The 17315-nt window shown below is 53.9% G+C and overlaps 1 protein-coding gene across 3 annotated transcripts in view; it reads left to right on the top strand.

Annotated features, from left to right (window-relative positions):
• Window positions 1-9798, top strand: part of LOC308676128 (neuroligin-2-like) — a gene marked incomplete at both ends in the record, with an annotated part of 31182 nt that extends 21384 nt beyond the window's left edge. For all 3 annotated transcript variants that reach the window (XM_081341861.1, XM_081341863.1, XM_081341862.1), the window contains 3 exons: window positions 2254-2439; window positions 4105-4894; window positions 8979-9798. In XM_081341861.1, the coding sequence (XP_081197987.1) occupies window positions 2254-2439; window positions 4105-4894; window positions 8979-9798 (1796 nt within the window). The remainder of the gene's footprint in view (window positions 1-2253; window positions 2440-4104; window positions 4895-8978) is intronic.
• Window positions 9799-17315: the final 7517 nt, after the last annotated feature.

Genomic DNA, 17315 nt, shown 5'->3' with positions numbered 1-17315 from the left:
ATTCTATTCTATTCTATTCTATTCTATTCTATTCTATTCTATTCTATTCTATTCTATTCTATTCTATTCTATTCTATTCTATTCTATTCTATTCTATTCTATTCTATTCTATTCTATTCTATTCTATTCTATTTGCCACTGTGTTCCCCTAACCAATATGCACACATACAAAAATCCCCAGAATGGCACATTGTTAAAAATGTTGCATTTGCAGCCCTTTGCTCTGGATGATTGGCCCTGTAGTACAGCAAGCAGCCGTACAGCTATGAAGGGCGGAGGATTCCTGATTTTTGAGGCTGGTGATGCCCGCTTGGCATTAGGGCCACGGCCATAAAACCAGCCACGGACACCGCATCGGCATGGGGTGTGGCTCCGGTCCTCTCCCCTCCCCTTTTCCCTCCCCCCTCTGGGTGTGAAATTTACCCAGGCACAGCAGAAATTAATATTTCATTAAAAAGTGTTGAATAATTAATGGCTGGGCCTCATTATCTACAGCGAAAAAGCCCCGGGATGGAGGGATGATGAATTTTGAAGGAGATCGGTCAGAAGTTGGTGCAAATGTTTGGCCCAGGCAAAAAGAGAAGAGAAGATATAAAAAGATGCTTTCCGATCAATTGTGTGCTTCGGCTTCGTTTTGTTCAAAAATAGACGCAAAACCATTTCCGTGGCTGGAATTACTAGGCTGGGCTGCCTAATCAATGCGCATGTGTGCAAAAGTGGAATAAGGTCTCTGAGAAGCAGAAGGGTTGAGAAAAATCAAGAAAACATGCATGGAAGAAAAAAAAATCTGGGCTTTGGTTTTGATAAGTCAGGAATCTCAAACCTTCGCCACTTTGTGGACTTCAACTCCCAGAATCCCCCAGCCAGCTATGGCAATTAAACGGGAAACAGATATGCTGGCTGGGGAATTCTGGGAGTTGAAATCCACAAGTCGTAAAGGTGAAGGTGGGACATTCTGCTTTTGTCAGTGTTTCTCAACCATGGCTCCTTTAAGATGGGAGAGGGGAGACTCCCAGAATTCCCCAGCCAGCATATCACTTTGTCACGTAATTGTCAGGCCATCTAGCCCAGCTTTAACTCTTATTAATTTAGCTTACCATGAGTTTATTTTTTCACTTTGCTGAAATCAAGGTATATTACGTCGACCACATTCCCACCATCTATTAAAAAAAATGCCAGTCAAAAAATGTGACATAGATAGTCAAGCAGCTAAGATGATCCAAGGCCTGCAGACTAAAACATACGAAGAATGGCTGCAGGACTTGGGTTTGGCTAGTCTAGGGAAAAGAAATAAAGATAGCAGTGTTCCAGTATCTGAGGGGCTGCCCCAAAGAAGAGGGGGGTCGCGTTATTCTCCAAAGCAACAGAGGGCAGGATGAGAAACAATGGTTGGGAACTGATCAAAGAGAGAAGCAACCTGGAATTAAGGAGAAGCTTCCTGATAGTGAGGACAATCAACCAGTGGAACAGCTTGCCACCAGAAATCGTGGGTGCTCCATCACTGGAGGTTCTTAAGAAGAGACTGGACAGTCATTCATCTGAGATAGTATAGGTTCTCCTCCTTGAGCAGAGGGCTGGACTAGAAGACCTCCAAGGTCCCTTCCAGCTCTATTCTATTCTTATTTTGTTCTGTTCTGTTCTATTCTAATTCTATTCTAATTCTATTCTATTCTATTCTATTCTATTCTATTCTATTCTATTCTATTCTATTCTATTCTATTCTATTCTTCATTCTTAAATTATATATTCCTACGGGAATAGGGCGGTATACAAATTCAATAAAATAAATAAATAAATATTTATTCTATTCTATTCTATTTTATTCTTCATTGCTATATTTATTCTATTCTGTTCTGTTCTATTCTTTATTCTATATTTTATATTCTTCTATTCTATTCTATTCTATTCTATTCTATTCTATTCTATTCTATTCTATTCTATTCTATTCTATTCTATTCTATTCTATTCTATTCTATTCTATTCTATTCTATTCTATTCTTCATTCCTATATTTATTCTATTCTGTTCTGTTCTGTTCTGTTCTCATTCCATTCCATTCCATTCTAGCTGGTTGGGGAATTCTGGGAGCTGGACGTCCACTCGACTTTAAAAAGAGCCAGGGTTAAAAATCACAGCTATCAATCCATGTGCAGGTTGAGCCATGCCAACAGATGCTCTGGGCGGGGCTGGCAACGCAGGACCACGATTCTCGCTCCCCGAGTCTGACTCCTTTCCCTCTCTCCTCCCACGGCAGGGTTCATGAGCACGGGCGACCAGTCGGGCAAGGGGAACTACGGCCTCCTTGACCAGATTCAGGCCTTGAGGTGGCTGAACGAGAACATCGGCCACTTCGGGGGCGACCCGGAGCGCATCACCATCTTCGGCTCTGGGGCTGGAGCTTCCTGCGTCAACCTGCTCATCCTGTCTCACCACTCGGAAGGTAGTTCTGCGTCAGTCGGGGATTATGGTTACGGTGCTGGTGGCCATGGCAGTGATACTGACCTGGTAGTGTCAGGGGCAAAAAAAAAAAATCAGGAACCCAGGTTATTCAAAGGAGTCCTCAACTTACGGCCACAATCTGGGTCCGAAATTTCCCTGGCAAAGCCAGACGGCTGTTAAGTGGGTTTTGTCCCATTTTACGGCCTTCCTCACTACTGTTGTTAGGTGAATCTGGTTTCCCCATGGACTTTGCTTGCCCAAGGACTCACAGTACCCCAGGACACGGCAAAGGTCATCAGTAGGAGTCTGAATTTTAGTCACGTGATTGTGCGATGCTGCAACGGGTCGTAAGTGTGAAACACCTTCATGAGTCACTTTTTTGGGGTGGCATTGTAACATCAAACAGTCAGTAAATGAACTGTTGTAAATAGAATGGAATAGAGTAGAATAATAAAATTAAAATAGAATAGAATACAATAGAATAATGATAGAATAGAATAGAATAGAATAGAATAGAATAGAATAGAATAGAATAGAATAGAATAGAATAGAATAGAATTAGAACAGAACAGAATAGAATAGAAGCTGGAGGGGACCTTGGAGGTCTTCTAGTCCAGCCCCCCACTCAACAGGAGAACCTACACCATCTCAGACAGGTGAATGTCCAGTCTCTTCTTAAAAATCTCCAGTGACGGAGCAGAAGTCTATTCCATGCTCCCTCTAAACAAAATTTCGATTTAACAAAGGTCAAGGCAAACGGGCGGTAGATAAAGGAGTTAATGGAATTCAAGGAGGGCTGGACTCAGCTCTCTCGTGGGTGATGATGACCAGCTTTTTCATGGATGGACTTCAACACCCAGAATTCCCAAGGCAGCATATCAGTTTCCTGTTTCACTGTCCTGTCCTCTAGCCCAGGGGTCCCCAACCTGTGGGCCGCGTCCCACAACCAGTCCCTGGCATGTTCGCAACCGGGCTATGTGAGTGGCTGGCTGGAGTGTGCCGACACTTAGGGCCTCACTTGCATGAGCAACTTGTGGCCCCCATCATGTGAGCATTGTGAGTACTCAGGGTCTTACTCACCTGAGCATCGCAGGTACTCAGGCCTTGCAGCCCCACACATGGGTGTCGCGGGTGCTAGGGGCCTCTCTCGTGCGAGCCTTGTGGGTGCTTTCAGCTCTACTCGTGTGAGCAATGGGTGCTCCAGTGCGTGCGCACACGCGCCTGCCCTCCCACAAAACCACCCCCTTTTCCCCCCCTCCCTCCCTTCCGGGCCGTCAACCCGAAAAGGTTGGGAAACTCTGATCTAGCCCACCTTTTAACCTTACCCAACTAGGTAACAACATTGCTGCTTATCAAGAGCTGTGCTGCCACCCTGGTTAGAATGCGGCATTGCAGGCTAACTCTGCCCACTGCCAGAAGTTCGATTCTGACCATCTCCAGGTTGACTCAGCTTTCCGTCCTTCCGAGGTCGGTAAAACGAGGACCCAAATTGTCGGGGGCAACATGGCAACTCTGTAAACTGCTTAGGCCCGTATCGCACTACGAATCTAAGTGCAATTGCTATTGCTGTTCGATGTTCTGTGTTGTAACCTTAGAGCTGGCAACTGTTGCCCATTTTGGTCCCATCACTTGGTTGCTGAGCCCTCTTCTCTTTTCCCACCCCTAGGTTTGTTCCAGAAAGCCATCGCTCAGAGTGGCACTGCCATCTCCAGTTGGTCTGTCAACTATCAGCCGCTCAAATACACCCGTATGCTGGCCTCCAAAGTTGGCTGCGACCACATGGACACCAGCAGTACCGTGGAATGTCTACGGCGCAAGCCTTACCGGGAGCTGGTGGACCAGGACATCCAGCCCGCCCGCTACCACATTGCTTTCGGCCCCGTGGTGGACGGCGACGTGGTCCCCGATGATCCGGAGATCTTGATGCAGCAAGGCGAGTTCCTCAACTATGACATCCTCATCGGCGTCAACCAGGGAGAGGGCTTGAAGTTTGTGGAGGATTCCATGGAGAACGAAGACGGCATCTCAGCCAGCTACTTCGACTTCACCATCTCAAACTTTGTGGACAACCTCTATGGCTACCCGGAAGGGAAAGACATCTTGCGAGAGACCATCAAGTTCATGTACACCGACTGGGCAGATCGAGACAACGGCGAGATGCGCCGGAAGACTCTTCTGGCTCTCTTCACAGACCATCAGTGGGTCGCGCCAGCCGTGGCCACTGCTAAGCTCCACGCCGAGTATCAGTCGCCTGTCTACTTCTACACGTTTTACCATCACTGCCAGACGGATACTCGTCCCGAGTGGGCGGACGCGGCCCACGGGGACGAGATCCCCTACGTCTTCGGCGTCCCCATGATTGGGGCCACGGACCTCTTTCCTTGCAACTTTTCCAAGAACGATGTCATGCTGAGCGCCGTGGTCATGACCTACTGGACCAATTTTGCGAAGACCGGGTGAGATCCGTAATGGCAGTGTGGATGGGTGACGATAAATCAGTGGTTGTACCAATTGTAACAGGAGCGCTTGGCGCAATACCCAAAGGGTGGCCCAGATCAGAGGTCCCCAACCTTTCTAGGGTGGCAGCCTGGAGGGAAAGGAAGAGGGAGGCATGGGGCTGCGTGCGTGGGGGTGGAGCTCCTGCCCATGTGACACTGTGAGTGGGACTAGCATCTGTGCAAAGCTGAGCACAGTGTGAGCGCCTGCGCAAAGCTGGGGCAGTGTGACCACCCACACGACACTGGGAGAGGGCCTGGTGCCTGCGCCGAGCTGAGGGTGGGCCTAGCGCCCGTGTGACATTGGCGTGGGACTAGCGCTCACGTGATGCTGGGGGGAGGCTAGCACCCACAGGAAACTAGGTGGCATGAGCGCCCGCATGACACTGGAAGTCGACCTATCGCCTGCACGACACTCGGGACGGCCTAGCACTTGTGCAATGCTCAGGGCAGCGCTAGCGCGAGGGGGGGATGCGCACACATTGGCCAGCCATTCACACGGCCCAGTGGTCAAGAGGCCACGGCCTGGTAGTGGGCCGTAGCCCCACAGATTGGGGACCCCTGGCCTAGATGCGTGGAAATTTCGAACTTATCAGACCTGAATATTTTGACTTTCCAAAAAGCCACCCTACTCGGAACTCTCTTACATACTCAGACGTTACCTTAACAACTCTTAGGTCCTCGGTTAGGACTGGAACTGTTAAGTTTTTGCCAGGCCCGGACAATTGAAATGAAGGTTAAATCTTAAGTAATAACCACAACATCATAAAGTCAAAAGGGCGGGGGAAGGAGCGGATTAGGAGCAATGAGTAAGCTTTGAGGTGGGGAAGCCGGTGATAGGGGACCAGCGTTTAGATTCAAAAGATACAGGTAGTCCTCGACTTACAACATTTCGTTCAGTGACCAGTCCAAGTTACAGCGGCGCTGAAAAAAGTGACCCGGTTCTCACACTTACGACTGCTGCAGCCTTCCCATGGTCAGCTGATCAAAATTCCAACCCTTGGCTCACATTTATGGCGGTCGCCATGTCCTGGAGTCGCATGATCCCGTTTTGCGACCTTCTGACAAGCAACGGGGAAGCCGGATTCACTTAACAACCATGCCACTGGCTTAAGAACTGCAGTGATTCGCTTAGCAACTCTTGTAAAATGGGGCAAAACTCACTTCGCAGCCGTCTCGCTTAGCAACGGAAGTCTTGGGCTGAGTTGTAGCTGTAGAAGTTTGACAAAGTACGTGCATGAGAAGGACGGAGAATATTTTCTTCCTGGAAGAAGGCCGTTAAGAAGGGTGGACCTCTCCTTTGAGGGTCAGCAGAGGCACATAAGATTTGGTGTCTGGGGAGCAGAAAGGGGTACTTCCACACACACACACACACACACACACACACACACACACACACACACACACCATGAACAGGAGCTGCAGAGGGGGAACCCTCTGGAATGCATGCTGTGGCGGAAGGGATAGAGGTCATGGCCGACATTAAGCCAGGATCGAGATCCTGGTTGGTCCTAGTAGGATCAGGCGGCCAGCCAGAGCCAAGGAGAGTTAGTGAACTACCTGGGAGAACTCCTTGCCAAATAAAAGAGACTATTTGTATCTCAGGGTGGAAATGTGGGGCCCTTGGTGGTCCCTCAGCTTGGTGGTTTTCTTGCAGACGTTTCATCACCCATCTAGGCAACATCATCAGTGTTAGAAGGGAGTGATGTTTGTGGAGAGGAGGAAGAGGAGGAGGAGGACTGTGAGGTCTTTGGTGCTCTCTCAGCTTGGTAGTTTCCTTGCAGATGTTTCATGTCCCAACTATGTAACATGATCAGTGCTAGAAGGGAGTAATGTTTGTGGAGAGGAGGAGGAGGAGGGCGGCTGTGGGGTTCTTGGTGGTCTCTGAGCTTGGTGGTTTTCTTGCAGACGTTTCATTACACAAGTAGGTAACATTATCACTGCTAGGAAGTGCAATCCCCTTCTAGCACTCATGATGTTACCTGGTCAGGCCATGAAACGTCTGCAGGAAAAAAAACCAGGTCAAGATATATTAAGTTTACTGCATTCCCACCATCTATTAAGAAAGTTACCCAATCAAAAAAATGTGATAAATGCAGTCCAGCCGCATTTCTTCTTGTCCTACCCAGGATGAATTCTGGTAAACTCTTGCTGGCTGGGGAATTCTGGGAGTTGAAGTCCACCAGTCTTAAAGCAGGCAAATTTGCAGACCCCTGGCTTAAAGAAATAACTCGGGGAGGATTGGCAATGTCCAGAAAGAAAAGCAGAATTCCTGATTCCCTCCCCCCTCCAGTTTCAAGGCAGTGCCCACCTCCAAGCTTATACCGCCCCCCCCCAAAACAAGGCAGCCCTCCTAGATGTTGGGGAAAAAGACCCAGAAGCTGTGACATGTCTGTATGGAGGCTGGCAGAAGAAATTTGGTTTATTTGCCCCCTGCCCTTCTCTCAGTGCCAGCTTTTCCCCAGCTCACCAGGTATCCTCAATCCCAGCTCCCATCATCCTCAGCCAGCGGAGACCAAGGTTCAAATCAGAACTACTGAGACGAACCCAGAGACATGTTTAGGCAGTCTGCATCATGTGTGAACAGGTATCCCGGAGCAGAGATGGGCAGCTGGTAGCTTGCTTTGGGATACAGACCCTGGATCTCTCATGAGTCTTGAGGACGCAATGTCAAAACTGGCATTTTGGAAGACTTCCCGTTGGCAAACAAACAGGGGCATTTATCTCACGAGGTCTGATTTAGTGTTTCTCAAAGATGGCCGCTTTTAACAGGAGTGGACCGAAGTTGGCGGACAGCTTCTGGAAATTTTCCAGCTCCTAACGTTCCTCTTTTCCCCGTTAGAACGAAACCCTTTCCAGCTCCGCCTCCCACAAACTGTGTTTGCTTCCCAGAATCCCTCAAAATGTCCAAAAATTGGCCACGTCCACGTTTGGTGGACAGGGCCACGGTTTGCGGGCCTGAGAGAAGAGTCCTAGGATCAGACGTACGGATGGGAGCTTTTGCTCAATCCGAGGCAGCTATCTCTGGTGCGTCCGCCACTTTTAATCACAGAGAAGGGACCTCAGAGGTCACCTAGACCAGAGGTCCCCAACCTTTTGGGCACCAGGGACCGGTTCTGTGGAGAGAGGTTTTTCCATGGACCAGAGGGTGCGTGGTTTGGCGTGCTGCCTGCATCCCGCGGATGGGGCTTTGTTTGTGTGGACCAGTTGCGGGCATGCTGTGGCCCGATACTAGTCCACACCCCGGGGATTGGGGACCCCTCTTCTAATCCCACCCTCTGCTCAAGCAGGAAACACGACACCGTTCTGGACAAATGTCTCTCCAGTTTCTTCTTAAAAACCTCCAGCGTTGGAGAACCCACAACTTCTGGAGGCGAGTCGTTCCACTGGTTAATCGTCCTCACTGTCAGGAAGTTTCTCCTTAGTTCCAGGTTGCATCATCTCTCCTTGATTAGTTTCCATCCGTTGCTTCTTGTCCTGCCTTCTGGCAGCCTTCAAATATTGGAAGACTGCTCTCATGTCATCCCTAGTCTTTCTCTTTGTTAGACTAATAGAATAGCAGAATTGGGAGGGACCTTGGAGGTCCTCCAGTCCAACCCCCTGCTCAAGTAGAAGAGCCTATACCATTTCAGACAAATATGTAATCCGAATAGAACTGGAATGGACCTTGGAGGTCTTCTAGTCCAGCCCCCTGCTCAAGCAGGAGGCCCTATACCAGCGGTAGGCAACCTTGGCTCTTTTAGGACTCGTGGACTTCAACTCCCAGAATTCCTGAGCCAGCATAGCTGACTCAGGAATTCTGGGAGTTGAAGTCCACGAGTCCTAAAAGAGCCAAGGTTGCCTACCCCTGCCCTATACCATTCCAGATCGGTGGCTGTCCAGTCTCTTCTTCAAAGCCACCAGGGACGGAACACCTACGACTTCTGGTGGCAAGGTGTTCCACTGGTGAATTGTCCTCACTGTTAGGAAGTCTCTCCTTAGTTCTGCGTTACTTCTCTCCTTGATTGTTTTCCACCCATTGCTTTCTTTCTCCCCCTCCCCACAGGGACCCCAACCAGCCTGTGCCGCAGGACACCAAGTTCATCCACACCAAGCCCAACCGCTTCGAGGAGGTGGTGTGGACCAAATTCAACACCAAGGACAAGCAGTACCTGCACATTGGCCTGAAACCCCGCGTGCGGGACAACTACCGTGCCAACAAGGTGGCTTTCTGGCTGGAGCTGGTGCCCCACCTCCACAACCTCCACGAGCCCCCCTACACCTCCACCACCACCCGGGTGCCCCCCTATGTCACCCGCTGGCCCAGCACACGGGTGGGGCCAAGCACAACCCGCCAGCCCATTGCCACCCTCCCTCCGGACGAAGACGACGTCGCCCGTCCACCGCGGTACGTGCCGTTCCCGGGAGACTCGCGGGACTACTCCACCGAACTCAGCGTGACGGTGGCGGTGGGCGCCTCCCTGCTCTTCCTGAACATCCTGGCATTTGCCGCCCTGTACTATAAGCGGGACAGGCGCCACGAGCTGCGGAGCGGACGGCGGCTCAGTCCCCAACGCAGCGCGGCCAACGACCTGGTGCACGGCAGCCATGAGGAAGAGATCATGTCGCTGCAGATCAAACATTTGGAGCACGACGCGCACGACCTGGAGCCCTTGCGACCGCATGAAATCCTACGCCCTGCCTGCCCTCCCGACTACACCCTAGCACTTCGCCGGGCACCGGACGATGTGCCCCTGATGACCCCGAACACCATTACCATGATTCCCAGCACCATCACGGGTATGCAAGCCTTGCACCCTTTCAACACCTTCCCCACTGGACACAACAACACCCTCCCTCACCCTCACTCCACCACCCGTGTATAGTTGTCCTCGGTGCCCGAAGCCCCCCCCAGTGGGAGGGGGAGTCTCTTGCCAAGCTGCCCCCAGGGGGAGGTCCTCTTCCCGCCCCGTGGCCCGTACAGGCCTTTTATATCACACTGTGGGGGAACGGCAACGGAGGAGGGAGCCCGGTGGGGTCGGCAGCCCCTTCGCCCAGATCCGGTGGCCCTTCAGTGGATCCACCATCCTCCTAGAGGTGGCACGGTACGAGAGCCCACCCCGCGTGGGCAGCTGCCATTCTTCCAAGGAGTCAAGGCATGGAGTTAGGGGCGAAGAACAGTGCCCTTCCACTTGCGTGTAGAGAAATGTCAGAAAAGGGGTCGTGCATTTGAAGGCTATTTGGGGGCTCGGCTCACGGGGGGGTCCGAGAGAAAAAGGGGGCTTTGGAGAGGGCCTCCCCCCTTCACAATCAGGGAAATGCCACGGGTAGGCTTTGCGAGCTGTTTCAGGGCTTGGAGAAGCCAGCTTTAAACGTGGTTATCAAAGGGTAGAAGAAGGAAGGAAGGAAGGAATTAAGGGAAGGAAGGAAGGAAGGATCTGCCCACATTTCTATGGCCACCTTGGCAGTCTCCTTGATCCACGCATTCAGCACCGGATCCCACCAGAGACCACTGGTTGCTCTCCTCCATCCCGCTAGGTGGCTCAGCCAAAGTTTCTGGAGAGTTTTGGCCAGCGGTTCCCACCCTTTGCGGCTTTGCAGACTGGTGGAGGGGGGAGGACAGGGGGAGGGACATGGTGCCCTGCAAACGGCAGGCGTTCACGCACATGGAGCGTCATGGGTGCACAAGAGTGCCTGCGCACTTGCGCAGACAAAGCTGGGCATGTGAGCGCCCACGCCTGCCGTTTGCACAGCCCGGTTCCAGACGGGCCACGGCCCCGTACGGGGCAGCGGTCCTGGGGTTGGGGACCCCGGTTTAGAGCGTCGAGGGAAGGATCGGGCTCTTGGTTATCGGTCTTCTTGATGTTTTTTCGTGTCTTTCTCCACGACGGTCCTGGGTACGGAACATCTGGGTTAGGCCACCTGGGAACAGACGCTCAGCCTTCCATCTGACCTGGGGTGGAGGGTCCAGGGCCCCAGGACGAGGAGGCCACAGGGGGGCATCCCACTGAACGGGAAAGCAAAGTGGATCTGGCGCCTTCCTTCCGGAGTGAAGGGTCTCCCGGTTTGAAGAGGGGGTTCTGTCCCTTCTCGGCCTTCCCCAGCAGTCTTTGCCCACTGGTCTCCAGGGACCCAGAAGAGAAAGTACCCCACCCCCAACCTCTTCGTGGACAATTGGACCACCAGTTCCTTTCTGTGCCAGAAGAAGTAGGGGAGGGGTTTGAGTGCTGGGTGTCTCCTTGTCCCTTCCTTCCTTCCTTCCTTCCTCCTCCCTCTCCCTACCTTTCTTTGTTCCTTCCTTCCTCCCCTCTCTTCCTTCCTCCCCTCCCTTCCTTCCTCCTTCCTCCCTTCCCTCTTCCTCCTTCCTTCCTCCCTCCCTGCCTTCCTTCCTTCCTCCTCCCTTTCTTTATTTCTTTGTTCCTTCCTTCCTCTTTCTTTTTCTCCTTCCTCCTTCCTTCCTTCCTCCCTCCCTCTCCCACTTTTTTTCTTTCTTTCTTTCTTTCTTTCTTTCTTTCTTTCTTTCTTTCTTTCTTTCTTTCTTTCTTTCTTTCTTTCTTTCTTTCTCCTTCGTTCTTCCTTCCTCCCTCCCTTCCCTCTTCTCCTTCCCTTTCTTTCTTTCTTTCTTTCTTTCTTTCTTTCTTTCTTTCTTTCTTTCTTTCTTTCTTTCTTTCTTTCTTTCTTTCTTTCTTTCTTTCTTTCTTTCTTTCTTTCTTTCTTTCTTCTCCCATCCTCCCAATCCTTCCTGCACCGCACAAAAATTTCCTGGGCTGATCCATTGATCGGGTGGGGGGAGGGGGCGGAGTCCCAGAGTATTGGGGGAGGGGGCGGAAGAACCCCACAGGGAGGCTCTAGGTCAGGAGAAAGCAGCCCTCCTGCCCCTTGGAGCCTGGCACGGGTTCTCCAAAGAGGGTCCGGTGGGGCAACAGGCCACTCCCTGTCCAGCCCCACAGGGCAGGACCCCCAGAAGCCCAGCCTACCCCGCTGGGTGGGCCCTTTCCAGCTGTTCCTTCAGCCCTGGGCGACCCCTGCCGCCCTCCTGTTCCCTCCCAGCCTCTTCCCCCTCCCCTTCCTCCCCTCTGGACGGGCCCCGCAACTGGCCTACCCCTTCCAGCGCTTGGACGGTTGCGACAACACTGTGGCTAAATCAGCACTGCAGACCCAAAGGCGGGGGTCCCTATTTGCAGGGGTCCTTGTTTCTTCTGCCCCACCCCTTCCCGCCGGCACTTGGCTGCCTGGTTGGCCTTCTTCCGCCCGGCCCGTCTGCTTGTGCCCACCCCCCCCTGGAAGGACTTCCTTCGTTCCTGATGGCTTTGCGCTCTTTCACGCAGCCTGGCTCGCTGCCTCGAGTCACCTGCTTTTCCCCCAGTGATTTGCTCTTTCCTTCCGGTGGGGTGGGGGGGTGCAAGGGTTCCGTAAATTGTTGACGGGGAGGGGGGAAACAGTGGTGGGGCGCACCCACCCACCCGTGTCTTGAGCTCTTCCGTCTTACAAGGGCCCCTTCTCTCGCACCCTTGCAGAGCACCCTAGATCTTCTCCAACACACGTTCGTTTAGCGACCGTTCCAAGTTACGACGGCACCGGAAAAAGTGACCCCCACTTTTCACCCTTAAACGGCTGTCGCAGCCTCCCTCGGGGTCACATGATCAAAATTCAGACGCTTGGCAACTGACTCGTATTTATGACGGTCGCCGCGTCCCGGTGGGGGGGGGTGTCACGTGATCCCCTCTTGTGGCCTCCTGACAAGCAGAGTCTACGGGGAGGCCGAATTCACTTAACCACGTTCCTAACTTAACAACTGCAGGGACTCACTGAACAACGGTGGCAAAGAAAGGTCGTAAAACGGGGCACTTCACAACTGCCTCGCTTAGCGATGGGAATTTTGGCCTCAATTCCGGTCGTAAGCATTTTTTCGTCCCGTGGAATTAGAGGCATCCCTCGACCCCAACAGAGCCCAAAATTGCCGTCGTTAAGTGAGACATTTGTCCAGTGAGCTTTGCCCCTTTTTACGACCTTTCTCGCCACCGTTGTTAAGTGAATCGGTACGGTCATTAAGGGAGGAACAGGGTCATTAAGCGAATTCCGGCTTCCCCTGTCGACTTCGCCGGTCGGATGGTAGCAACAGGGGTTCGTGTGACACACACACACACACACACACCCTGGGACGCTGCGACCGTCATAAACACGAGTCGGTTGCCGAGCGCCTGAATTTTGGATCCCGTGACCATGAGGGAGTGGGGGGAGAAATGCTGCGAACGGTCGTAAGTGTGAAAAACAGTCCTCCGTCCCTTTTTTGAACACGGCTGTCGCTTTGAACGGTCACTAGATGAAAAGTCGTAAGCCGAGGACTGCCTGTATACATCCCTTCGTTTAATTTGGGTGCATTTCTTTCTCTCTCTGGTCCCGTGAAGACACATCCATCCTTCCTTCCTTTTGTGGTTTTAAATTTTCTTCCCGCTGCCTCTCACCTGATGCCTCTGCTGATCTTTTCTTTGCTGGCATCCGGAAGGAAGGAAGGAAGGAAGGAAGGAAGGAAGGAAGGAAGGAAGGAAGGAAGGAAGGAAGGAAGGAAGGAAGGAAGGAAGGAAGGAAGGATGGATTAGGGCAGGGGTCTTCGAACTTGGCCCTTCGAACTTGTGGACAAGTCATCCAAGGGCCAAGTTCGAAGACCCCTGGATTAGGGGGTGGGGGACAGAGAGCAGGAAGGGTGGAGGGGGGGGCGTTTCATTCTAAGCCATGGGGGGGACCCCCTCCAGCTCTCTCTTTGCAAAGTTGATTTCCTTTTTTTAAAAAAGAAAGAGAAAAGAAAAAAGAAAGACGAGACAGACTTTATTATGAATAAATATATATCTATATCCGTTTTTTTTAAAAAGGAAAACAATTATTTTGTAAGAAAAAAAAGAGAAATAAATTGAAAAAAAAAAAGAGCAACATTTGTGCCAAACTCAGCAGCAGCAGCAGCAGCGCTGGGTGGGTGGGTGGGTGGGTGCAGGGTGGGAGATGGAGAGAGGGGGGGGCGTGTTTTTGCTACCCCTTGTTTGGAGGGTTCGAAGGGGGGGGTATTTTGCTTCGCGGTTTTACGTTGGCTGGACGCGTGCCAAGGGGGAAAAAAAAAGAGTGCCATCCTGACCTTAATCGCCTTGGGGCACTCTGACCCTCATCCTCATCGCCCCCCCCCCCGCCTCTGCACTCATGCCCCCCCCCTCCCCAACCCACCCGGGTTGCCCCCTCCCTCCGCCATTAGAAGCACAGGGTTAGATACCCTCAAAGTGGGTTAAAGCCCCGCCCGGGGGGCTAAATTGAAGAGGTCCTTGGAATCCACTTAACCCTGCTCAGTCTGCACCCAAAGGCTTCCTTGGAGATCCAGGAGATCCACCACCATTGTTCCTGCCTGTGTGGGGTGTGTGTGTGTGTGTGTGTGTGTGTGGGAGGGGTCTTTTCTGCCCCTCAGATCTTGGCCAAATAGGAAGAGGCTTCCCGGATTTTAAGAGAGGAGAGCGGGTGTGTGGTGGGGTGCGACCCCCCTCCCCAGCCCACCCTGGGTGTGTGTGGGGGGGTCTTCAAGAAAGAGAGTGGGTGCCTTGGGCTGGAAGGTTTCTTCTGCGGAAATGATGGGGAAGGGGATGGGCTGCCTTTCCCCCCCCCTCCCCCAACAATCCCCCCCCCGTTTTCTCTGCTGTGGACACTTTTCACTCTGGGCATGATGGCTGGGCCCCCTCCCCCTCTTCCCTCCCCCCTCCCCACAACGGAAAGAATCTATTTTTATGAGACTTCGGCCAGGAGGGGGAGTCAATTTTTCAAACCACCTTCCCGCACCTGACTTTGAGGAATCTTCTTGCAACCCCCCCCCTCCACCCCCCAAAAAGAGCCTCCTCCTCCCCCCCCCACCGACTGAGACTTTTGTAGCCCCTCCCAACTCGGCGAGGGGAGGGCTTCTTCCTCCAGCTTCTGGAAAGACCGGGATTGGAACCACCAACCAACCAACAGAAATTTAAGGCGGTGCTTTTTCTTCGGTCCCCCCCCCCCACCGCTCCAGAGTTTGTTATGACCTGGATAAGGGATGGACGAGCTTGCTCCGGTGTGGGTGGTTTTTTTTTGGGGGGGGGTTGCGTTTGCACACACACACACACACACACCCTTCTCCGAAGACGAGAACTCTCGGGGTACAAGTGTGTGCGTGGGGGGTGGGGGGGGGTCGGCTGGGATCGAGCTGAGATGCTGTACACATTTTTAAACCTTGCAAGAAATGGAAAAATGATATTGTAAATATATAAAAAAAGATTTAATTGTTGAATCGGCTTTTTTTCTCTGGCAGAATCGGACGGGGGTGGGGGCGGGGTGTTGGGGAAATAGACCCCCCCCTTCCAGGAACAGGGGGGTCTTAATTATCTCACAAACTGCAAGACGTCCGACTGCAATGGACATCCCCCCCTCCCCAAATGCAAACCCTTCTGGAACCGGAATTCCCGGGGTGAGTGTGAGGAGCGCATTTGCCACATTTGGGGGGGGGATCCCCACGTGGCGAGACTCCCCTCCGGGCTGAGACGACGTGGGCCGCGGGCTCCGCATCTGGGTTGGCCCACTGCGTTATGACCACGTCTTGCGTAACCACGGTTGGCTGCATAAACCACCATCTGGCTTCGCGCAACGCGCCGGGAGCCGGAGCTGACCCATCGTGGCAACCCACGCTGCGCGTTTCCTCCTGCCCGCCTCCGCCCGTTCGTTCCTCGCCTCCCCCACCCCTCCATCATCCGCTTCTTCCGTGTGTGTGCGGGTGTGTTTGTGTCCCAAATGGGGGGGTCCCCAATCCCCTCTCTGGGCGCGTGCAATTGGGGCAGGGGGCTTCGTCCACTCAATCCAGCCGGCGGAGTTGCGCCGTGGGTGTGCGTGTGTCTGTGTGGAGGGGGGGTTTCTGCCCGGCCCATACGTGCGTGGGAGGGGCGGGGGGGGAAGAAAGGGAGCTGCAGAGATGCGGGAAAGGGCGTCGGGGATGCGGTGGGCGTCGCAGGGAGGCAGCCCACCCTCCCTCCCCTCCCCTCCCGCCTGGTGGCTGCTAAAAATAGCCGCTCGCTCCGCTTTCCAGGCTGCGCCAGGCGCAGGCAGCGCAGGCAGCGGATGCGCGCTCCGGGTTTGGGGGGAGGGGGGGGCGGCGGAGGGGCGAAACCAGAGCGGGGGGACGTCATCGCTGCCCGCTCACTTGCCAAGCTCGAAGCCGCAGCTGAAGGGGGGTGGGGGGATGGGGAAGCCTGGAGGGTCGCGGCCGGGCAAGCTGATGGAGGAAGAGGAGGATGGGGGCACACCGCGCAGCGCATCCTCTGTCCTTTGGGGAGGGGGGGCCCGGAGGTGGTCTGCTCTGGTCTCTCCCCGCCGCCACCACCACAAGGGGAAGGGGCTTCGGAGCCCAGCCGGGAAGCCACGGGGGTCTCGAACAAGGAGGGCGAGGGTGGAGCAGCCGCGCAGCGCATCGGCTGGACTTTTTTTTTTCGGGGTGGGGGTGGGGTGGATATAAGGCGACACGCTTGTTTCTTTGGAGCCCCGCTCGGACCCACCAGAGGGGTTCTCGCCCCGAGAAGAAGGGGGAGGGCGAGGCACCCGGGCTGTCCCCCCTCCCCCTCCCGCCCCTCGGATCGCGGGAAGCACTCTGCACGTGCTCGCAGCGCACGGAGAGCTACGGCACGGCCAGAGGTAGTAGATTGGGTGGGGGGGGCGAGGGCGGAGGGGGTCGGATGGAAAAGCGCAACCCAGACTCGAAGCTGATCGTCGGGGTGCGGACGGAAAGGCTCGACGTCCCCCCCCCCAGCCCGCTTCAGAGCGACTCTAGGGAAGCTGCCCCCCCTCCAAAGTTCCACCAGACCCCCGAATGGGCTTGGCGGGTGGGTGGCAGAAAGCCTGGCACGAAGGCAAGCCCTCTCGGCGGCGATACGCTGGTTTTGGCACCCTGCCCGGGGAGAGGGGGGGGTGCAGGGGAACTTCCCACGGCCGTGCCCCATCTGCGTGGACATGCGTGTCAGCTTTTGCGTGGGTGCCGAGGTTTCAGAAGCCAACTCAGAGCTTCCCAATGGGAGGGGGACGAGAAAGCCAGCGGCGATTGGGGGGGGGGGTATTGTATTTCGGGCAGGTTCCTGCCAGCGTGGGAATCCCGAGCCCCGATGGAAGTTGGAGGACTCGGCCGTTGCGCGGTAGGGGGGGAGGGGGGACTATCACACCATCGCCCCCCCTCCAAAGCTTCACGGTGGGTATCCAATGGGCAGTGTCTTTCCCTGGTTGCGCAGCGACACAGGGCCGCGTTCCCACGTGACAGGTTTCTGCACGCGAGTCTGGGCCGCGCGGGTGGGAAGGTGATGGTCACGGAAGGTCCAACGTCCCGGAGGGCGCCATGTTGGGGAAGACCGGGCTGGAACATCAG

Source organism: Vipera berus (assembly GCF_964194415.1).
Source record: "Vipera berus genome assembly, chromosome: W".
Lineage (NCBI taxonomy): Eukaryota > Metazoa > Chordata > Lepidosauria > Squamata > Viperidae > Vipera > Vipera berus.
Note: the sequence above shows the minus strand (reverse complement) of the source record. Positions and strands in the feature narration are given on the sequence as shown.